A 24806-nucleotide genomic window follows, 5' to 3' on the forward strand; every position below is an offset into this window, starting at 1 on the left:
CTCAAAGAAGGGGTAAGGGATAGGATGTGGTCCTTAATGCTGACATGAAAAGAAGTGAAGGAGGAGGCTAGTCTTTGGGCACATACTGCATTTGATAGCAGCTCCCTCTGTCTTACAGTATCACACCGCACTGGCCCACAGTCAGGCTTTGGGGGGTGGTTTGCATTGCTACAGGCTCACGGACAGCGAGTACACTGGGGCTTTGTTTCTAGCTGTCAGAGCCCTGTATTTCTAAATGATCTTTTCCACTCTACATACTTAAAGCTGCTTTAACAGGAACAGCTGCCCATCAATGCAGTTCCTCAGACAGCTTGGGCTTTTTCCTTTACCCTGCCACACCCCTGACCACGAGTCTGCCACAAGGTTGAACAGCTCCGCCACAGCAGCATGGGATGTGGGGTAGTCAGTGTGAAGGGAAGTAGGGGGAGGATGTTGTGTCCCCCCTCCTCCCAACTATTATTCATCCCTTCCTATGAAAGGACCTATATTTTTACCCCACTCGGATTTCATGCCCCCCACCTGACACTCTGAAGAGCCACCTCACGCAAAATGCCCCAGTGACTGAAGTCATAGCTAATAAAAACAGGTAAGCCTCATCCTCAACAGCTGCTGTAGTCATGCTCCCAGGCCTAACTAATGCTAGTGAATGGGGCAGGTTTCTCCCCCCTGGGAAGCTAGCCTCTATTGGGCTGTTAAAGAATCCCAGAACAGTTCCTAAATTGGGATTTTCCTCTATAGACATGCTTAGCTCAGGCCTCCAGGTCAATGGCTTTGCTTTCATTTATGCCTTTAGCAAAGAGAAATAAGGGACCCATACAATCAAGTACATCCCAGATTCTTCTCAGTGTTGTTGTATTGCAAAGGCCTAGAACTGCCTGTTGCAGGGATGAAATGAAGGAGATGGAATTACTGTTTTCATTTATTTTAAGCTTGTCTGGGGCACTCATCACTGTAGCATGCAAGTGCCTCACAAACATTAATGAATGTATCTTCATACCACTCCTGTGCTCTAGGGAGGCATTATTTCCATTTTACAGATGAAGGAACATGAGAGAGAGAGAGAGAGAGAGAGACGTACCTAAGAGTATACAGAGAGTCTGAGGTAAAGCTGGGAACACAGCCCAGATCTCCTGTACCCCAAGCCAGTGCCTCAACCACAAGGCCAGATTTCCTCTCCATATCATCCTACCCCAGGGTGGATTTTACTGCTGGCTAGCAGCCATTAATGAATTTGTGGCAATTTGCTAGTTTCTGGGCGAAGCATACCACAGAGTAGTTGCACCTAGAGTCTGACCCCCCATTAGACTATATCCCTGCTGCACGCAGAGGGGCTGTCAGCAGGAAGGAATCCTACAATGTGACCACCTTTCCGATTGGCAAAGCCCCCACAGACCCATTTCCATGTGACTCAAGCTGTTGCTCCCCGACACACAAGAGAGGGGCCAAAGGGAAGAAGAAACACAACATTCTGGATGTGCCACACTAAAGGCACCAAGAAACAGAGTATTGTGGTAAGTTTTACTGCTGCTCTTTATTTAAGATAGCTGTAAAAGGCAATTAAGCACTTGGTATTGCCCAAAACAAAGGAATGTCCTCTCAGGAATTTGAACCATCTGGGCAAAGAGGCTTTGCTACTGGATATTGTTTCTGGCTAAGGGGGTGTATGAGAAAGAGAAAGTCAGTACAACAGGAGAGACACACAGAGATGGAGGGAGACAGAAGGAACAGAAAGTGAGACACAACCTGAAAAAGCTCTAAGGAAAGCCTAGAGAGAGTTTTTGGGCGATGCTGGATGAAAGAGGTTTGAGGCATGAAATGGTCTCCTGTTGTGTGGTTCATCCGGTGTTCAGGGAAATAAGACTTTGTACATTCTTTGTAAATCAACAGAATTGCATCAAAAAGGTATCAGACTCCATCAATTTCTCCTCCCAGTTGGAACAACCTACATGACCCCAAATTGTAGCAAGCTGCTTGGGTCAAAAAAGGGGGTAATAGTATTGAAAGGTATAAGGAAATGTACACATTTGATTTACTTATATTGAGCACATCAGGTGAAAAATCATTTTCATGTAAAGATCAACAGCAGTTTTAAATAAACTGTATACCCCAAACTGAACCTACTAACCTTTTGGAAAGCTATAGGCATTAGCTTCCACTGATGCAGAAAAATTGCACCGCACTGCTGCTGCCTTATTAATGAAATGAGACTGCTGTGACCCCTTAACTTAGATCTTCTTGTGTCCTAAAGCTAGAAATAGACTATCCTGCTATCCTATAATCACTTGGTAAACTTCCCCTCCAAATAGTTCATATCATTACTAGGTCAAATGAGAAAATATATTTGCGAATTCAATGATCTAAAAAGTTCAAAGAAAATCTTTGTACAGAATATGTGAAGTAGAAAAATAAATCTTCCATTTTCCTTCCCAAAATGAGTATAGTACTTCCATGATGGAGCACAATAGATTACATTAGTAATAATTAAGATTAAGAGCTCAGAGACCTTTAAAAACAAACAAAGAAACAAAAACAAAAGACTCCTATAGTTGCAATGAAGTACTGTAAGGAATTCAAAACATTACCTACACTGACTTCAGTAGATGTTGCCTGTGTCAGCTTAAAACACAACTCACCAACTCCTGTTAACTTCCAAAATATCTAATTCCCCCTTCCCAGTCTTGAATGGAAACTCAGTCTTTTTTTTTTTTTTTTTTTTTTTTTTAATAAAGAGCAAATGTAACATAATTGTGCAGGAAGGATGAACTTCTCATTACCTGCACAAGGCCCCATTAACATGTTTTCCATATGTGATCTGTGCAGTGTGGGGCAAATCATGATACACCTGTGCAGTCACTCTACAGCTGCTGCTTGTATCCGCAAAGGCTGTATTACCTGCCTGAGCCCACAACACCTTAAAAATAAATAAATAAATAAATAAAAACCACCACTTTGGATCTGCATGATTCATGACTATCTTCTTTGCCCTTGCCTCTACCCACATATCACTCTATCCCCCACCGCCATGGAACAGCTTTCTACAGGATGCTTGGCATGTGTAGCCTGCTGCCCCTGCCCAGTGCAGCAGAACTACTGCAATGCTGTTGTGTTCCTGGCCTTGTGGTCCCAAGAGGGGTCCTGATTTTCCATGTTATATAGAACTGCAGAGACCAATTTATCACTATATGTCGGACAGCATAGAGAATTATAGGGAGGAGGATTAAAACAAAAAACAAACAAAACAAAAACCACCACACACTTTGCAGGAGATCTGAGAAGAATATTCTTGGTGGCATACTGTACCTTGTTAATTTCAAGAACATTCAAAAGGTGTTTCCCCTTCTGCTGGTTTTTTTAAAAGTGGGAAAACCCTGATATAATAAAATAAAGAAATGTACAATAATTGATTAAAGCCTGCATTTACCAAATTAATCTGCCTGGAAAAATATTGGATATAGTGCTATCCCTGACAAAGAAAGGGAAATGAATGAGACTTTGCCCCTGATGAATGATAGGAGGACACAGTTAATCCTGAAAATAAAGTCTACAAACTTTCGATGCAGCCAATTCTTGTGATTTTATCATAAGTCTCATGATATTTGGTCTTTTCTTAAAGCTCAAAGATCCTGGTAATTTGGAGAGAATCTCAGCTTTCTTTTTTCTTTTCCTTTTTTTTTTTTTTAAAGAAGTGAGTTTCTAGCCTTCATAATGGTGGGAAAAGGCTTGAAAACATGAACCCTAAAAATCTCAAAAAGAAGGCAAATAAAAATAATGCACGTGTATATATATTTTTTTAAATCTTGTAATTTTAACCCAATCTCATGATACGTAGGGGGACTAGCTCATGATTATTAAATATTTATGGTTGGCAATACTGCTCAGTGACTGAAAACTAGTATTTCTTGTCCTGCAAAACAAGCGTACTTTACAGTGTGTGTGTAAAAATTAATCAATACTTCAAAAGCCAATTACATCTCTTAATACATAGCAGTGGTTCTGCCTTGTCAAGTTCTGTTAAACTAGCAACCACTATTTTTCCCCTCTCCACCCCCGAGTAATCACCATATTCAAGAATGATAGAATTTGTGTTCAAACCTTATTCTGTTAAGCTATCCAAATGACATGCATAGTACACACTCTTACTGTACTTAACTACAACGGGCAACCTGGACACAAACCACCATGGAATTTCCACTCTTAAAAACATGAGTTGAAAGAAATTGCATAAGATCATAAGCCCAGAGGTACAAGCTGAATGGCATTTAGACAAGTAACCAGCCCATCTCAAGCTATGGGAGGTAGATTACTCAAATACCCTTCATCTGACCACATGTAGGTCTTCCAGATAAGATCCTGCAACACTTTTTGTTAGAGGGTCAGTTTCCTCAAAAGTCTCCTCCTCATAATGTTGTGCAATATGCCATGTGCTGGCAAATGGCATATCAATGGATCTGTGTATATAGCACAATTTTTCGCATGCTTTGGGATCCTTCAGGATGGAAGCTGTCATGTACATGTAAAATGTTAAGGGGCAATAGACAAAAATGTGTATAAACCTCTAGTGAAGATTCAGAGACAAGTTGGCTCAAAGAGATCGTCTGAAATCCATCATAGTGAGATAATAGTAGCAAGTCCTTTAACATATAGGCATACAGTAGAACCTCAGAGTTATGAGCACCAGAGTTACAAACTGATCAGTGAACCGCACATTTCATTTGGAACCAGAAGTACACCGTCAAGCAGCAGCAGAGACAAAAAACCCACAAATACAGTTCAATACTGTGTTAAATGTAAACTACTAAAAAAGGGGAAAGCATTTTTCTCCTGCATAGTAAAGCTTCAAAGCTGTATTAAGTCAATGTTCAGTTGTAAACTTTTGAAGGAACAACCATAACATTTTGTTCAGAGTTAAGAACAACCACCATTCCTGATGTGTTTGTAACTGAGGTTACGGTGTATTACTCTTCTGACAATGCCTAAATGTCGAAGACCAGCTGCACCAACATGCACTAGCTGGTCTGTGCCAACCAGGCATACAGTTGCTTTATGTCACTGAAGCAGCATAAAGCAGTTAGAGTTTACTAGCAAATCTGGCCCTAGAACCAGAAACATTCCAATTAGTTCGTATTGCCCAGAGATGAACTTGACGTTTTCCCCTCTCCACAACCTTGTTCTAAATTTCCCCCCCCCAAAGGTGTTAGATTCCCAGAACTGTGATGGGGATGCCTGCAAATCTGCCATCCCGGCATTTGGAAAATGAGACGTTAAAATACACAATCACATTGTCTGAGTACAATAGGCTCACATTATCCACGAAAGCTTATGCTCTGATAAATTTGTTAGTCTCTAAGGTGCCACAAGTACTCCTGTTCTTCTTATTGCTTGCTGTGCGTGCTTACTAAATAATCATATACTGAGCAGTGGCAACACGATTCCATTTCTTGTAACATGTAGGGCATGTATAAAGGAAGAACTGGGAATGAGAAAGGACTGTCTCCCCACAGGGACTCTTATTAGATTCCAGAATTTAAATTCTCTTTCTCCAAATGCATGGGGAAAGGGTGCACGTGGTGATGGAAATCAAAGCCATGAGATTAGCCATGGAGATGTTTCAAAGAGTTGTGGGCGGAGTGGTGGAAATAACCACTGCCCGTAAGCAACCAGATTTGTAATGAAAAAACACAAATAAGAGTAGTGTAACAACTGCACAACTTACAAGCCAGAAGAGGAATTATGGGCTAGTAATTACCACACATTCCTTCACCTTGAGAGGAGCACATTGCCGATGCATCTAAAAAATATCCTCCAAGTATCAAGATTCTCCAGCTCAGCCACTTTATGCCACATCACAAGTGGAACCTGGCTGTGTAGCCATTTTAACCAGACCAGTGAGGATCTAAACACTGCATAAAAGAGACCACTAGAGAGTGGCTCTCCTACCATTCCCTTTCCTCTGCCACTAGCAGGGTGAATGGGGCATGGCTGGAGGAAATGAGGTGTGGTTGGGATGTCCCTGTGTTACACTAATCCTTGCAGCCATTTGCAGCCTGCATAATGGAGAGCAGCCTGAGAACTGCTCTAATTCAGCCCTACACAAGGCTGCATCAACATCAGGGGGGTGCCAAGGTGTGAGACGTCTCTGACCTATGCTCTGTGCAGATCGGCTGCATCTCAGTATCTGGCCTCCAAATGTTAAGCACAGCATTCATTGTTCCACTCTGCCAACTCTGCAAATGACCAGTTTATACTAAAGAACAAAAGACAGCTTGTATCACTGCTTGAGCAGGCAAGAACCTTTCAGATTTAGGGAATATAGAGTATAGAAAACCGACACAAACCCTTAGCACAGCTGATGTATTGCACGACCACCAAAAAAAGACAGTATAGAGTCCAGGAAACATGAACAAACAGGAGGGAGCAAGCTCTGGGGAAGGATGTGTGCATGAATTCAGATTAGCATCCCTTCTACGGCATGTTCAATAAATTACGGTCAACTGAATGAAATATACGGATAGGATTCTAAGTAACACATCACAGAGATGATCTTTGATTAACTGTTAGAAACAGTTTAAAAAACTGTCCAGTTTACATTTCTACACTGCATCATGAGAAAGTACTGTATGAATATACCTGCAAAGCCTTGGAGTTTAGATTCAGGGACAATTATGTCTGTTTACAGATCATGGAAGGAGCAGATTGCAAGGACTTCCTAGGTCTAAAGGGGCAAATAGTTAAAGACTTAATTTTCTAGGGTGTACCTGCTACAATTGGCAGCACCAGACCCCTCTGTTGTATATACAGATACAAATGCCCTGAAACAGGTTACACGAAACAGAAGGGAAAAGACACCATAACATTCCAACCTCCCCTCTTTACAGCTTGTTAACAATTTTCTCACTTCATTTATCAGTGTACCACATTAATATTGGTGCTCCAAACAGTGGTTGAGTTCTGGGAGTCAGTACCACCCACAATAATTACAGGCTAAAACAAACAATGAGACATCTAATTGTTCTAGGATGAAAATATTCACTTTTAATGCATCTTGTTGGCACCATTGTACTGTTCCATTCCCCTTGCCTACAGTGAGCAGGAAAGCTACATGATTAATATTTAAATGGGTGTCTGAAGAATCTAACTGAAAAAGAAAACGCATCAAGACCAGCTGTGTTGTTCTGACATAATCCAGGTTAATTGTTTGTTGGTAGGGTTTTTGTTTCCTTTTATAAATCTTTTAAGTGTATTTTTTCTTACTTCGTGATTCTTTGGCCTCTTTCCTCAAGCCTCTCCAGCATGGTTGATAACTGAACTCTTACAAAAGACAGTACTTAAAAGCAAATAATACTCCTGAATTTCAACCTGGAGTCGAATGAGCCTTTTTGCTACCATAATTATCTGCATTTAGGCCTTGGCTCCATTAAAGGAATTTCCCATTCTAACAGTCATTCTGTAATCCTAATTCTAACAGGTTGATAAACACACATCCACACCAAAAACTGTGTGTCCAGCGTGCATGAAACTGAAATAGTTCAGAAGTGCCTATTGCTACAGTCCAACCGTGGCCTTTTGAGATCTCCCAGAATTCACTGCTTCTGATCAGGGAGCTGTGCTGGGAACTGTGGGATAGATGTATAGAGAGCATTGCAACTGAAACTATATAATGCTAGAGTAGATATGGGGCAATGCTGAAACTACTCCAAACATGAACACCACGACCAATGAGGACACAGTGAACCATTTGTACTTAAAAACCCTTGCAGCCTTACTGGTTCAGTAAGGAGGAACTCTGTTCTCCAGTACTGACATGGCTTTAGGGCTTCATGCAAAGCCCAATGAAACCAATGGACTGCTTTCCATCAATTTATGTAAACATTGGATCAAGTCTTTAGACACCCAACTACCCGACTGTGCCTTTTCAGGTAGTTAGAAACATTATATAAGTTGTACTTACAATGATTTCCACCTGCAAAAGGGTGACCATTTTTTAAAATCTGGGTTTTAATTATGCAGATTAGAATTGCACATAATATTCTAAATTTGCCAATTTTCAAGTCCAAGATTGTACTTCTGCCAACCCTTAAGGGCTGGATTTTGATGTGACAAACTCAGACAGCTGTGTCATTTTGGTATAAATATGGCAGAACACCAGTCCCCTCTCTAACTGTTCCATTTGCTATTTGTAATCATGCCTATAGTCACACTCCTCCTGGGATTTTGAACAATCCCTGGCCTCTCTCAGACCACAACCAGCTTCCCTGAAACACATCTTCTCAAAGGGTTTTGCTGTGACTCTGTGCCTAGCCCAGCACACCCCTCATTTGTCTCTCTCCAGAGGTTCCTGACAATAGTTATCCCTTATTGGACAAACTTCTGTTGGTGAGAGAGACAAGCTTTTGAGCCACACACGGCTTTGTCTGTCTCTCTCACCAACCGAAGTTGGTCCAATAAAAGATATTTTATTTACCCACCTTGTCTCTAATATCCTGGGACCAACACAGCTACAACTACATTGTATACAACAATTATCCCATCAGGTAATACCCACCATTTCCAAATTCAGTGTTTTAATAAAAAGTGTTTATACCTGTCTGGTTTGGTTGAGAATCAATAATCCATCTCCCTAATTGCAGTCTGTCCTTGAGGAATAGAATGAAGAAGGACACATTTCAAAATCTGTGTAGGGTCTTATACCCATTGGTTTAACATGTGGCCACTTTGGAGCTCTTGCCAACTGGCCTTAGCTGTCCTCAGACTGGAGTAAACAGAGAACGTTGATCTTCTGTGCACGCACACTTCCAAGCCACAAATGTACACAGAAGTTGTACTCTAAATCTGTAACTCACACAGTAGCTACTCATGCTACTGAACCCACTAGGTTCTTTTAGACACACATGTATTACAGTGGGGGTAGGAAAGGCTAAAAGGTGCTGTGAAAGGTGGAGTGGGAATGGAGCCAACGAGGGGGCTAAATCCTGCTCTTCTCCATTGATGCTGCAGTAGAGGCTGAGTGAAGAAAGAAATGGCAGTACCGTTGTGGTGATTACCAGAATCTTTGTGATGGTACAAGGCAAGATGTCTCAGGCTAGGTGAAACATGGAGCACAAACTATTTTTTCTTTCTGTCTAGCACATGACAGCAAGAGTGCTGGGGGCTTCACTGTGCCCCATTGCTGGCAGGCCACGTCCTGAAGGGGTGGTGGAGCATCAACAAGTACAATAACTGAGACCTGCTTTGGAGTGCTAGATAAAGAAGGTATGCTGTGTTACTATTACATGGGTATGCTAAAGGTGCTCTAGAATCTCTCTTTTTGCATCCCTCCAACCACATCCATGCAGCTCAGGACGGGATTTACCCCCAAAAGTGTGTAACAACCTCCTCCCCCCCCCCCCAAAAAAAATGAAGATAAAACATCTATACAAGTCAGGGTGATTGTCAGTGTGGAAAAGGCATAGAACCCTCCCTCCCCCTCCAAAATACACACACACACCCCAAAAATCAGAGGTGGAAAATCATCCTGCTTTACCTCTGTACAGCAATCAGTCTGTTACTGTCCTCTCTAAACAGGGAATTGTTTTCAAAATATATATTGAAAGAGTAACAAATTCCATGGTGGATAAAAAAAACTTATTTAGGAGAAGTAGAGTTTATTACAATCCACCAGTCTTATATGAGGTCCCTGGTAAAATGCAGCCAGGAATTTTAAAAGTTGGCAAATTAAGATCAGCTGGGTCTCGATGCAGGAGATTTTTCATCTCCAAATAATCTCTTTTCATCCAAATCCTCATCTCTTTTGAGGGATTAAATGCAAGTCCCATAAATAGCAGGTGTATTGTAGAGGGTGTCCTTGCCACTCTTGCACATACAGCTAAATAGCTTAAGGGCCATATTGAGGCTAGAAATTAAGTGGGAGAGTCACGCTGGGGTAGCAAATGAGCATGCACTGCCAGAGCAGCAGCATTGGAAAGTATTCTGCTTGAGGAGGCTGGGTGTAGAATTATGCCCAAGGAGGCCAGGAACAGGCATCCTGGTGCACAGATCACTAATTCACAGCAGCTCTTTTGATATATTTTTAAAAGATGGAGCTTTTGGGCCTCATACACCCATTATCAGGAGTAAGGCCCTCAGATACACCTGCTGTGTACTCCTGACACTCTAACAAGCCAGCTATGCTACCTGATGGACTGCCAAGCCTGATTGTCTAAGGAAGCCAGCAGGCCAGTTCTCAAGCTTGCTGGCTGCTCAATGTGCCTGCCCATGGACTATCTCCTTGTGCTTGTCTCTCACCAAGCACTGCACCTGCTCTGCTCCTCCACAGTTCCAGTCCAGATCCTGCCCTGCACCCAGCCTTGTTCCCATCCTGTCCCAGCCTTGCTCTTGCCTTGGAACTAACCCTGCTCCTGCCTTCCCTGACTCCTGGTAATCCAGTTCTTACTCAGCTTGGATTTCTGTCTTTATCTTGACCCTCAGCTTTTCCATTTGCCATCTTACTATTTCTGACCCTCGGTCCTGCTTCATGGTTCTGGACTTGTCTCAACTCCTGGCTCTGGCATTTGCACTCCAAACGGTAGGCCTGACTCCCATTCTAACCACGAGGCCCGACCACCTCTGACCTGGTCTCCTGACACCCATCCCACTGGCCTGCAGGTCCTCTCCTGTGCTCCTATCCCTATAAGAAGCCCTACATGATTCAACAGGGATTTAATTAGTCAGGTCTTCTAATAGAACATTGGCCTTGATGACTAAGGCAAAACTTCCATTGACATCATGGGGAGAAGGACTGGGCCCAGTGTCTACTGGAAAAAATACTTTTAAATAATTGTACACATCAATCACTGACCAGAAAAATCTTCCACAAAAAGTAGCTCCAGTCAATGACATTGTACATTCAATGTGCTGTGTCAGGGAGAGCCTCCTACAAAACCTGAAATTGGGAAGCAAAATTCTTCAGCAGGAGATCCAAACATAAGATCAAAGAAGCCGGTGCAGCACATGTTCTAATGGCATAAAAGAGTTCTGAATCCCATCAAGAATGATTAAAGAGACACTATCAAAAAATGCAACACTGACAAAACATCAATCATAATAGCCTGGCAGCCACATCTCAAAGACCACCAGTGCAAGTGCTGCTAAACATGCAGAGAGACTCCCTCTCACAACCTTACAGATGGTCTTTCCATGCCAGGGCTCTGCACATTGGAGAGACAATGGGCCTGCAGAGAAGCTAGCACTGCCAGTTTCCACACAGTAGATGAACAGAATATTTTAGCCACCAGGGCTATCCATCTGGTACCTTTCATGAGCACTAACATCACTTAGTGTATGTCTAGACAGCAACTAGACACCCGCAGCTGGCCCATGCCAGCCAATTCAGGCTTGCGGGGCTCGGGCTGCGGGGCTGTTTCATTGCTGTGTAGACTTCCGAACTTGGGCTGGAGGCTGAGCTCTGGGACCCTCCCACCGTGCAGGGTCCCACAGCCCCAGCCCAGAAGTCTACACAGCAATGAAATAGCTCTGCAACCCAAGCCCTGTGAGCAGAGTCAGCTGGTACAGGCCAACCACAGGTTTTTCTTTGCTGTGTAGAGATACTGCCCAGCTCCTACTTGGATGTACAGTGAGGGGGAGCAAAAAGGAGCCATTCCTCCACCTTCCCTGGGCCAGATAAGACCCAGGCAAAACTGCAATCCCCACACAAAAGAGAGCATGGAAACTGCTCCCTAACTAGTCCCCAACAGTGTGTAGTGCCCCAAAGGCTGCAAGGAGGGGTGGAGAGGCAGGAGAACCCCGGCCCCTCCCTCGGTATTTTGATGAGTTGGGCTGACTAGCCCCACTGAAGATAAACTATTCCTTACCCCTTAATAGAAATGTAGCAATGCCAGCGTTTCATTCTGAGCACTGGGGAGCCCAGGGAGATATGCTACCTCCATGAGGCTGAGTGCCTCTGCACTACTCCCAGTTCAGCACTGTGCCTAAATGGCACAATCTAGTCCTTTAAAGTATAGATAGAAGAAATAAAGGAACTTGTTTTATAGACTTCCAGCTGTTCAACACTCCTTCCCCTTTTTCCATTTATAGTCTACTCCTGCCTTACTCCTAAAATACAGGATCTTTTCCTTCCCCCCGCTTCCCCCCCACCAATTCATGTGATTTCTCTGAGTTATGTCAGCTTCTCTTCTTTTAGTTATCTGCATTCCTCTGCACAAAGGGAGTTAGTGGCAATCACGAGACTTGCTATATTTAAAGATTAGTCGACACTTCAACAGAACAGACCATTTCTCAGAGCTTTGTAAGAACTAGGCCACAAACATCCACCTGGCACAGAAAATCCCTCAGATCATTTTATTCAAATTTTACAGAGTAATTGGCTTCACCATTTCCAGGTAATGGAAATAAATTAAAGAGGGGCTTATGGGTTTCAAGTTCCATTTTTTGGTAGACATCTAGATCAAAAATGGCTTCAGAGTAAGAAATTCCATTTGCAAGACACTTAGCTCATTACATGACCAAAAGAATTTCAGTAACTGGAGGGGGGAGAGGTGGGGAGGGGAATGTACATCCATCAATCGAAGAGTTGTCATGTATTTGCAAACAGACACAGCTCCTAATGGAACTTTAGAAAGGCAGTTTGTTGAGACAAAATAACAAAGTTTTACCAACTTTCTGTGATATTATCAGAAGTCTCATGATATATGGTGTTTTTCTTAAAACTCCAACTCCCAATGTTGAGATTATACAAGAAAATCAGCTTTCACGTTTTTTAAAAAAGTTGAGAACATGAACCTTAAGGGCTCAAAAATCAGAAGGCAAATAAAAAGAACCAAAAATCTCATGAACTGGGGGCCTGATTTATAATTTCTGAATGCCTGGGATTGGCAATACTGCAAAAGCACATAGTTCAAACAATACAAAAGGTCTGACTCAAGATGACAATTAAAAAAAAAAAAGCAGCAAAATCTGCAGTTTAGGCTAACACACTGTTCTCCCACTGCCATGCTGTTGTAGCACATATGGCAGGCAAAGTCTCCCATCAGCTGGGGCACCTGCATTATCTGTGCACAACAGTCTCAGGAAAAAACAAAATTCTGGTAACAGCTTTGAATGTCTTGGCTTTTGATGGCTTACTCCCAGACCCTTCACCATTATATTGTCACTTTTTGGTTTTAAATCATGTTGCTTTACAATTAAGATCCATGTGTTGCTGTTATATAATTCAGGGAAGTTATATTTACATAGGGTATATTTTTACCTGACCACTTGCCATTTAACATTCACTTCTAGGTTGAACTGCAGTACAGTGTAACATATTATTTCAGTAAAGTCAAGGGACCACACTCATTTCTTCTCAATTCATTCCACCCCATCCAGGGGATGCAGGTGGTGCACAGGGAGTGAAAACCAGCCCCAAGTCCCCTTCTGGGGTGTGGGAATCCCCAGTGGCCCTAAAGCCAGCGTAGCTATGGCCTATGTCTTTATCCCCTTGCAGCATCTGGCACAGAGGTATGTCAGTGCAGGGAGGGGGTAGTAGCTGGAACATGGTGTGCTCCAGCTATCCACTGTTGGTAGATGGTCCCAAAGGAGCTGTAGCCTGCTGGCATAAGAATAGCTGTCAGGCTGGGGTAGAGAATCAGGAGCTGGTTGTTGATGCTCAGCTTCTCCACTTTCCCCCTTTCCTGGACTGCCAAGTCATGGAGAGGAGCTATCCTTCGTGAGGTGCTCCCCTGAAAGCAGGAGGAACCAGTTGAGCTCCTATCCTGCTTTCACTGAGACTCACAGGGAACATAACAGCCATACTGGGTCAGACTAAAGGTCCATCTAGCCCAGTATCCTGTCTTCCGACGGTGGCCAATGCCAGCTGCCCCAGAGGGAATGAACAGAACAGGTAATCATCAAGTTATCCATCCCCTGTCACCCACTCACAGCTTCTGGCAAACAGAGGCTAGGGACACCATCCCTGCCCATCCTGGCTAATAGCCATTTGTGGACCTATCCTCCATGAACTTCATCTAGTTCTTTTTTGAAGAGAGCAATGGGGCTGCCAGAGATACTGTCCTCCCTCCCCTGCAGGGCAGCAGACAGCCAAGAGGAAAGCTGCTGAACCTACTGGAACAAGGTGATCCCAGCTCACTTCCTAGAGCTGCAGGGGAAGTGGCAAGGATATCTCCTACCTCCTCCCTGTAGCAAAGGGATTGATTCAAACACTTCACTTTAAAAATTGCAGACATGGCTCAGGGAGCATGTTTTCAATTCAGAATCAAATAGACATTTTCTTCTCAACACAGTCACCTTCGAGGGCCACACTTCTGAGCCTTGATAGCCTCAGAATGGCCACCCCTGCTGAAGTGTTCTTTGCTAGATTAATACAGAGATGCTTCTACAGTTGTCTACCCTGCTATGGCTACGTCCACATGGTGGCACAACAGGGAGAGAAGAGAAAGCACTATAGTGGAGCCGTGACTCCACTACATTCTTGAGCACACGAGGAAGGCTCCTTAATTGTGCTGAGAATCACCTCAAAAGGGGTTGGGGGAAGGCAGGGCCCATAGGCCCAGCCCAGCCAGAGCTGCTGCTTCAGCATGTGCTCCCAGAAGCTCAAGTACTCAGACAGAATTTGTCCTGTAGCTTCCCTTATAGTGGAGCCCTCTCCACCACAGGACTGTACCTTTAAAGCACACGAGCCTTCATCATCTAATGAAGATATGTTACTTCTCTCCTAACTGCCAAATGTGTATTCCCATGTTTAATTTAACTGTGAGGAAGTGAATAAATAATTTCCCAGAAACACTATTCCCAGTGACAATTTTTGATAGAGATTTGAAGAACTATTTGGAGGACTCTGCAGAAAATGAATCTATGCAAGTTTGTAAAATGCATGAGAAATTTCATTTGACACATGTGCAATAAATCTCCAAAAAGCAAATGAGAAAGATATAGAATTAAAATAGTCCACTTTATTGCAGCTTCATTAAATTTTCAAGCCTCTCTTGCTCTGATACTCTCAACAAGAAAGAAACCTCCACAGACTGAGAATGAAAGAGATATAGCAGCACAACTCACCATGTCTCAAGAGCCTTCTGAGTCTGCTTTGGAAACAGTTTGCTTTTTATACAAGTTGCTGCCAATCTCACTTGCCACTTGATTTAAATGTACAACTATGGGACTGCTTCTGATCTCAAGAATACTAGCACCAGCTATAACTCCACTGAAGCCCATAGAGTTACATCAGTGTAAGTGAAAGGAGATCATGTCCTTTGGTTATTTTCTCCTTTGACCCTCTAGTCAAATTCTCTCTCCTGCACCCTGCCAAATATTTTCAGACTAGAAAGCCAATTAACAATAAATGAGAATGTAGAATAAGTCATTTATTCAGTATTGGTATTTCAGTAGTGCACAGGGATCCCAATAGTCAACCAGACCCCATTGTGCTACGTGCTCTACAAACACAGAAGTGACTGTCCCTGCCCCAAAGAGCCCACACGTGCTTTAAACCAAGGTAGTTAAAAGTGTTACTGTTGCATGAAGATGCAAAATCAAAGTGGCTTCACCATGTGCAAGGTGTGACCAAGTTTGAAAGATGAGGCTTCAACCATCCCTTCCACATGCAGAGGAGCACTGCTGGATAGCTGGAAAAACCAGTTACTATATTGTGTGTATACATAAGAAACGCATGGAGATACATGCCTGAGATTCAGTTGCTACCACCGAATCCCAAGATTCAAAAGGGTACATCTTTTAATAATGAGAGACTAGAGTTCCCAAGGAAATATGCTAATGCAGGAGCTTAGCATTTACCCAGTATCCTTATGCGCTCAGTTGCTAGTTAGAGTTGGTCACATATTTCAAACAAAAGCTGCTTTTTTTTTTTTTTTTTTTTTATGAAATAATGTTTTTTTTCCCCTAACAGTCTTCAGTCAGGGGAAGAATGAGATGACAATCAAAGTGTGTGGCATTAAGAAGGTCCCCTCAGTACTGGGTGGCTGGAGACTGAATTGTTCAGATACAAAGTCGAATGGCAAGTTACACTACTGGGCAGAAGGCTAGCACAAGTCTGCCCAACAAACCTGTGTTGGGGTGCTGATTAAATGTTTTTTTCTTAAAATAATTACACAATAGTCTCTAAAGAAGGTTGATTGTGCAAAGACATACCTCCTATTAATTTCTTCTGGTGAGTCTGGGTTCTTGTGCTATGTGAAAGGATAAACAACACTTAATCACTTTCTCCACACTTTTCATGATTTTATAGACTACCGCCCCCAGCTCTTTTTGAAGATAAACAGTCAGTCTTTTTAATCTCTCTTCTTATGAAAGTTTTTCCATAACCCTAATAATCTGTGTTGCCCCTCTGTACTTTTTCCAATTCTAATATATCTTTTTTGAGATGGGGTGACCAGCACTGCATGCAGCATTCAAGGTGTGGGCATACCATTGACTTATATAGCGGCATTATATATATGCCTTATAATATTTTCTGTTTTATTTATCCCTTTTGTAACCATTTCTACCATCTGTTCGCTTTTTTGACTGCTGCAGCATGTTGAGCAGATGTTTTCTGACAACTACCCACAATGACTCCAATAGCTAATTTAGATGCCATCATTTTGTATGTACAATTGGGATTATGTTTTCCATTGTGTCATGCAAGATATCAATAAAAGCTAACATATTGATCATTAATATTATTGTGTGGTGTGTGTACAGAAAACAAATTCAAGATTACCAGTGTATTGGGAATTATGTTTTCAAAGGGTGTCTGCCAGGCAGGGCTAAAATTACACCACCCTAGATGAACGAATGTGGGTCTGCCACCTGGAATGTTTCTCAATATACCTTGGAAATACAATAGGAATGCAATCTACAGAGAAGGTAAACAGGACCATCAAGCCAACAAGGCGAGGAGATAATCACTCAGCATCATGGCAGAGGAAGGAGATTGCTAAAATGCAAATTGATCTGTTTCTGGCAAACACCAGCAGGGGAAGAAATCTCCTTTCATAATCAAAGCTTCCTCACAGCTTGAATGAACTTTACTTTGAGGGGTAACCTTCAGAAGGATCTATTTCAAAGGTTGACTGGCCTATAAAAAGAAAGGGGCAAAGAACCCCAGCTACCTTTCACCTAAGACCACAAAGTAACCAAGCACTTTAGACTTTGTGGGAGATCCTGACCAGATGGGGGTAGAGGTTGGGGACAGGGGAAGGGACAGCCATCTTACTGAAAGGTAGACTGGCAAGGATACTACCTTGGACAAACCCTGTAGTTTGTTTTGTTAACCCTTAGCCTCTAACCAGTGTTTTTCCACTGAATTTGCTTGTTACCATTTCTAACACTATTCTTTGTATTTGAGCTCACTTAAAATCCTATTTCCTTTTGCTAAATAAATTTGTTTTACTTGTAATCTAAACCAATCCAGGGTGATGTCTGATTTAAAGTGAATGTTAACTCTAGTTAATGTAGCAAGCTACTGGATACAGTATCTTTAAAGAAACTAGAGATGAATCTCTCAGTGCTCCAGGAGAGGGCTGGACATTGAAGAGCATGTAGTTTGGGAAAGTGTGGGACTGGAGTGTGTTGGGGTTATCTTGCCAGGTGTAACCAAGACAGGTGGAGGCTTAACACAGACTCATTGCTTGTTCGTCTGCTGGCTAGAAGTATCCCATCAAGAAAGCTCCAGCAGCAGAGAATTTTGAGGCATCTAGGGTTACAGGGCAAGCAATGATGGAATCCCTCACTGGTCTGGATTGCACCATAGAATGTGACACCATCCTCTCCCCCCCACACCCTGTCTAGTTACAATGATGAAACCAGATGCTTTGCTGGCAAAAGTGGGTGCAAGCCCATTGCCTGCAATAGAGTCGCACCCTGCAATAGAGTCACACCCACTTGTGACCGCAATGGATTTGACTTGCATGTAGTCGTATGGTTCTCAATACTTTCATAGAAAGTGAAGCAAATCCCCTCTGGAGCCCCAGAACAACACAGTAACACTTTTTGAAACACACACTCATTTTTAGAAAGTCAAGAACACTAAAGATAATAAACACTCATCCACTTCAATAGGCACAAGACCAGGCCTTAAAATGCCATTTGCATGCCAGCTATAGCATAACTAAAGGAATGCAGGTTCAGCTTGGTAAAGGGCTTTAAGAAAACAAACTAGTGGTGACATCTAAGGCATTGTTAACATGGGAAAGTTTTACCAGTTATATTGAATATACTTTTTCCATCCTAAGAGTGGCTTCCCAAGCAATATAAATTAAAAAAAAAAAAGCCTCTCTTACACCAGAATAAGTGTCAATCTGGATATTATAAAACTATAGCAGTACAACTGTAGTGGTTTAACATCAGACCTTAGGCCCTGGTCTACACTGGGAGGGAGGCGGGGGGGGGGAAATCTATCTAAGTTACGCTACTTCAGCTACGCTATTCACGTAGCTGAAGTTGACGTACTTAGATCGACTTACCTTGGTGTCTTCACCATGGTGAGTTGACTGCTGCCGCTCCCCCGTAAACTCTGCCTGCACCTTTCATGGAGCTGGAGTACAGGAGTCGACAGGAGAGTGCTCGGGGGTTGATTTATCGCGTCTAGACTAGATACATCGATCCCCGCTGGATCGATCGCTGCCCGCCGATTTGGCGGGTAGTGAAGACATACCCTAGGTTATGATGGTGTAACTTTTCCATATAGACAAGCCCTAAGTGACTGACCTGAAGAATCAAAGCTATTTTTGACACATATATTTTATGAATTGCTTATTGGTGTTTGGTGCCTCCAGATTGGTTTAGGAGTGAAGAGAATGTTGGCTGTAAACGGGTTCTACTCACCACAGATGCACCTCTTTATGAGTGAGTCTGAAAATTAGCTCTCACCCCATCTAGCACCTCCTTCTGTTGGTTGCTCATGCAGTAGCCCCTTTCCCTCCATGACTCAGGATGCCCCTCCTTCATGATTCTGCCCACTAACCGGGTCACTGTGTAGTCCCCACCACTTCAGAGGTAACAATCCCACCAGACAAGCTCTCTGTACACGGACTCAAACAATCTTCCATTCCAAGTTTAGGTCCAGTGCCACTTTCCCAATGCCTGGTAGGAGAACCTGAGCCCACCTGCTGCTCTGGGTTTTAGCCCAGGAACCCTAAAACTACATCTGCTCAGCCTCAGACCCTGCTTCTGTTTCCCTGAGCTCCTTCCTAAACCCACTGTCTAGGTCCTTGCCTGACTCTGGGATTATCAGGGGCGATTTTTCTGCTCCCCATGGCTACTTCACCTCTCTAGGCCTCTTGTAAGACTATCTAGTCCAGGGAAAGAACCTAGGGCTTATTCTTCCCCTTGATCACCTGCTGGTCCCTGGCAACTCCCTTTCCTTCTAGGATGCAACTACAGACCTCCTCCATTTTACAACTTCTTCTTGCTCACACTTTCTGTTTTATAATCCTAACCCAACACTTCTCCCAGCAGGGCTTCAGCTGTAATTAGGCTTTATCACAGCTGGCTTCCCTCCAGGTGCAGTATATAAGGTTAATTGCACCCTTTCTGGCCTATATTAACCTGCTCAGGGCTTATGCAGGGGGGATACTCTGTCACATTAGCCAACACCCAGAGAGATATGAATTATATTACAAGGGCTAGAAAAGCAATACTTTAGTAACATTAAGTCATAAGTCTGGATGTATCAGATAATCAAAAGGATCAGGTCCTGCTCAGTAAAGGTTATAAAAGAAGAGCATGTGAAGAACAATTCCGGGGGGGAATTCCTTTCAGGGAAAAATCCTTGGAGGAATATTTTATTTTAACTCTGTTGGCATATGTGTTTGCTTTCATGTGTCAAATATATATTTTTTCAGGAGTAGGAGCAAGCAAGTCATGTCTGGCACCTGAGTCTTTTTTAATATAGTGATTAGCTGTGGTGTCCCCTGGTTCCTATAATATACACATAGTAGCGCTCAATAGTGTACAAAAGTAAGGCAAAGCATTACTGGAATGAAGTATAGCAAAGTGCTAAGCTAAACAACATTTTAATTTAAAGCTGGTAACAATGACTGGAATTTAAACAATCCTATTACAGACTAAAATCAAAAAGGGGCAGAAGAGGGTGAAAACATTTTAACAGTGTCTGGTGTAAATAGCTTTTTTGACATCAGAGAAGAAAAGGGAATAAAGGAAGCAATTCACTCTATTTTAAAACATCTGCTCATAAAGCACTCAGCATAATAGCTTAATTTCAGAGTGCTTTCAAATTCAAGAAAATTGTGAAAGAGAAAATAAAAACCCAATGGAAGTTACCCCCATCAAATGATGGCTGTTCGGTGACCAGTGAAACTGGCGGTCTCTGTCCATTTCTTAGTGAGCAGAAATCCACATCGCAAACCCATCAACTAATTATTACATGTTGGCAGCATTGTTAGCAGTACCAGCAGACAGGCCTTTCACGCTTATGAATGGTTGCTCCAGGACAGGAAGAAGTTACCTAGACAAGTCAGTGTTGGAAAGGCTACATGGGCTACTTCCTCAGCTGTACCTTTTCCAAGGCCAAATAATGCCTGACCCTCATATGGATGCAATGGAGGGGGAAGTTGGGGAAGGCAGCTAAACCCTAACCTCCCTACCACCTGTGACACCCATATAAATCCAGGTACAAATGCAAGCCAGGAGCCTGGAGGGGCTCAACGGCAGCACCTTTCAAACAGCACAGAGGCAAACTGCATCCTCCCAGGTGTGAGGAAGAGGCAGGGGCATGGTCTTTATATCTCTCTGCACTGGCCAACCGAGTGGGATCAGTACATGTTGGGGAGACTATGCTGCACCCTATAAAAGCATGTAGCAGCAGGTGCATTGTCCGTGTCCCACAGAGCTCCAGGTGGCATCTGGAACTCTTTCTGGGTGGGCCAGGTCCGCACTACACCAAAAGCAGTGTTGTGCTTTAAAGCCACAACTGAGGCCTCAGTGAAGAACACAAGAACAGCCAGGCTGCATCAGACCAATGGTCCATCTAGCCTAGTATCCTGTCTTCCGACAGTGGCCGTTGCCAGATGCTTGAGAGGGAATGAACAGAACAGGGAAATTATCGAGTGATCCATCCTCTTGTCGTCCATTCCCAGCTTCTGGCAGGATTCAGTTCCCTGGATAAGTGCTAAAGCCATTCCCATTTGTTTTAAGGAATACTAATCATATACATGAATATACAGCCCCTCCGGCCCCAACATTTCATAGTTTTACTCTAATAGGCTACAGCATGTTGATCTTAGCTGTGTGAATGCTGGCATCCACTGGAGATAGAGATCCTTTGATGTGAACCAATTAGTGCATAGTGGTAATACTATAGTAATATCCTTAGCTCCAGAGGACAGAGTACAAGGAGCTTGTCAGCCTGGTTAGACCAGCGACTTGTAAAAACGACCACCATTGGCCATCTATCTATTTATCCAACTACTTATATGTCCCTCATCATGGGAGTATCAAACCACCATCCTAGTTGAAACCTAGAGGGTTTGCTGAAAATAGTGCAGGTAACTGGTATGTGTATCGCCATATCTTCTTCACCAGCAAAGATCTTCTGATATAACTCATCTCAGGAAGAAAGTACATAAAATCCTATTGCTGCTTGAATAAGGGTGAGTTCTCTTTAAAATATAATCTGATGGAAACTGATGGGGAAAATACAGAGAGTGAGAATTTCATTCTTTGGTTCAGAGTAATTCATTTTGCAGAGAAACTATATTAAAGTGCTTTCAGTTTTGTGGCATGTTGGATAGGTTTCTGAGACATCTGCCACAACATCAGTTTTTTTAAAAAAGCTACTATTTCTGTTCCAAGATTAAGTACAGGATTAGGTAAGCAATGTGAGGTTAAGTAATTCTGTTTGTGGCAAAGAGAGTGATAAAAATACTCGGTACTAGTGCAGTTTTCCTTCCTATGCTGGTCTCTGCACATTTAAGATGGGCCCAGCATCACCATTCTCCAATAGGAGGTGCAAGGTAAAGAGAAAATGATGAGCCATATTCACAGAAGATAGCACAGGGAGGTGTAAATTAAAGGCTTTTTGCTCTAGAAGGGTTCAGTAGGGGAAGCAGCTTTTATTCCTGTTGAGGGTTCCACAGGAGCTGCACTAGGAGAGGATAGCTAGGGGGCTGTGATGGATCATTGTTCTTCCTAGTCATTCTGGTCCCATCCCCTTTCTAGTCAACTGCAGCTACTTCAGGAGTCCACTGGACCCCTATGTCCTGTCAAACTGTTTTCCACTGCAACTGCCTCCTTCCTTGGTGGACTTTCCATGCTAGGAACCTCCGTCAGTAAGCTGTTGGGTTGTTGTTATTGATCTTCAAGATCCTTTTGCCTTCTTCCCCATAGTAAAGGAGAAAGACCACTCCAGAACCTCTGTCATATTTCCATTTGGGAGCCTTGACACGCTACAGTACCTTCCAGACGGTAACCTCTGCAAAGTCTCTGGATTGGTTAATGGTGCTTCAGCACTTTTTATGAATACTATTAACATACAAGTCTCAGGGATGGGAGGTGAGTTAAATCTCTCAAAGACACACTTGTGCACTACTGACCAGCAGCAGTCCTGCTTTATTTCATCTTGCTATGCAGTACTCTGGAAGGACCTGATGACAGATGAGATATAAAATAAGACTCTGACACAGGCTATATTTTGAACATTGCATCCTTTATTTTATGCCTGGATAGATAATGGGGAAAATTTGCAAAGGGGTGTCAATCAGCTCTTTGGCTCTGTGCATATAACTGGCAATTGCATGCACAAATTGGATAGACTGCTGCCTAGACACTACAGTGAGGAGTGCATTAGAAATGCCTAAGATAGACAGTTATCCTTTTTACACACACAGTGGCAATTTGTATAATCAGATTTGGAGGCAAGGTTAGAAATTTGGCCCATATTGTTAAAAAAAAAACAACAGAAGACTTCCACAATATCAAAGTAAAAAGCAACTTAGAGTAAGGTCAATTTTTCACCCTTTCATTTAAAAAAATCAATAAAACTACACAAGGGAATGATGGCAAATGGGAATACTGTATCCAGCACTCAAGCCAAAGTGGACAGAATGGGAGGAATTTCCCTGCCTCTGGTAGAACTCATCCTTTCCTCAGACATTGTTGAGCTGTTCCTGCCAGTGATGACTTTCATTCCTGGATCAAAATGATAATTCTGAGAGGCAATTTGTCTGGAATGGTGTTGAAGCATGAAGAGACATATGACTCTTCAGCACATCTGGCCTGTAAATATCTTGCGATGCTGGCTACAACAGTGCCATGAGAACACCTGTTCTCAATATCAGGTGACATTGTGAACAAGAAGCAGGCAGGTTATCTCCTGCAAATGTAAACAAACTTGATTGTCTGAGCGATTGGCTGAACAAGAAGTAGGACTGAGTGGACTTGTAGGCTCTAAGGTTTTACATTGTTTTGTTTTTGTGCAGTTATTTTTGTGCATAATTCTACATTTGTAACTTCAACTTTCATGATAAAGTGATTGCGCTATAGTACCTGTACAAGGTGAATTAAAAAATACTACTTCTTTGGTTTTTACAGTACAAATATTTGTAATAAAAAATAAATATAAAGCGAGCACTGTACACTTTGTATTCTGTCTTGTAATTGAAATCAATATATTTGAAAATGTAGAAAACATCCAAAAATATTTAAATAAAGTATATTTTATTATTGTTTAACAGTGCAATTAATTGCAGGATTAATCACGATTAATTTTTTTAATCTCATGATTAATTGCTATTAATTTTTTAATCACTTAACAGCCCTAATTTTTAAAAATGATGACTTTGTTCATGCTTAATGTGAAGTCAAGTGACATAACCATTCTGAAGAGTACAATGGACATGGGAACAATAAGACACAGATTCCATAATATAAATGCAGAGTCTGCAACTCTATTTAAAACTATTTCTTAACTGGATTATCCACCCCAAACTACCCAGCAGGGTTGTCCAGTGCAGATCTCAACAGCCCCAGTTGTTGTGAGTATGGTGTGAAGATCATGCCCCTTCTCTATAGCCTCAGGTCTCCCCAGGCTCCGCGCCTGGAAATCAGAGTCCCAACACATATCTCTCCTGCACGCTGAAGGCTGGAGAGATAAGATATAGGTGCAACAAACTACCATGTATTGACATGCCCAGGACCTACGCCCAAGCAGCTGACTTGGTTACAGACCTTCAACTGTACACTTGCTAACCCACCAACCACACTGGAACACACCAATGTTGTGACAATTGTAACCTAACCTCCCCAAAATAGACCTTCTGGGCACCAGTGGGAAGAAGAAAAAACTCACGCAGCAGTTTAACCAGTTTTGCCATATGGAAAAAAATCCCACCCAGACCCCAGAACAGGAAATCAGCCTTGCCCCAGGCATCACCAGAGCCCCAGTAACTAGATTAAGAGTGACAACAACTGAACATTATAGTGAGAGGGTGGTCATGACCTTGTCTACAATGGGGCACTGTGTAAGCACAGGGCTCTGCCCACAGAGAACTGTAGAGTTTAAGGCCAAAAGGCAATACCCGATCATCTAGTCTGACCTCCCGTACATCCCAGGACACCAACACAACCCTCACACTAAACCTAATGACCAAAATCTTACAGCCCATAGGAGACTATACTACTATGTGCCACAGGCAGCAAATATGAGTGATTGAGATATACCAATACCCCCATGCCCCCCACAATGGCAGGGAAATAATTAAGTGAGATATACCCAGATAACTTGGCAAGTGATATGGAACAGCTTCCAGGATCAGGGCCTTAATGTTCTCTCGGTGTCATTTTCATAGACTCATAAACTT

At 42.7% G+C, this 24806-nt stretch overlaps 1 protein-coding gene across 5 annotated transcripts in view; it reads right to left on the bottom strand.

Moving 5' to 3' along the window:
• SH3GL2 (SH3 domain containing GRB2 like 2, endophilin A1) overlaps positions 1–24806 on the bottom strand; it is a 180427-nt gene that overhangs the window by 115513 nt on the left and 40108 nt on the right. For 2 of the 5 annotated variants that reach the window (XR_010588652.1, XM_065549476.1), the window contains exon 1: positions 19326–19419. The exons of the other annotated variants lie outside the window; for them this stretch is intronic. Coding sequence is in view for 1 of the 2 variants with exons in the window: in XM_065549476.1 (XP_065405548.1) it covers positions 19326–19382 (57 nt within the window). In the remaining variant the exon portion in view is untranslated. Of the gene's footprint in view, positions 1–19325; positions 19420–24806 lie in introns of those variants that run through there. 5 annotated transcript variants of the gene reach the window in all.

Source organism: Chrysemys picta, chromosome 6 (genome assembly GCF_011386835.1).
Source record: "Chrysemys picta bellii isolate R12L10 chromosome 6, ASM1138683v2, whole genome shotgun sequence".
Taxonomy (NCBI): domain Eukaryota; kingdom Metazoa; phylum Chordata; order Testudines; family Emydidae; genus Chrysemys; species Chrysemys picta.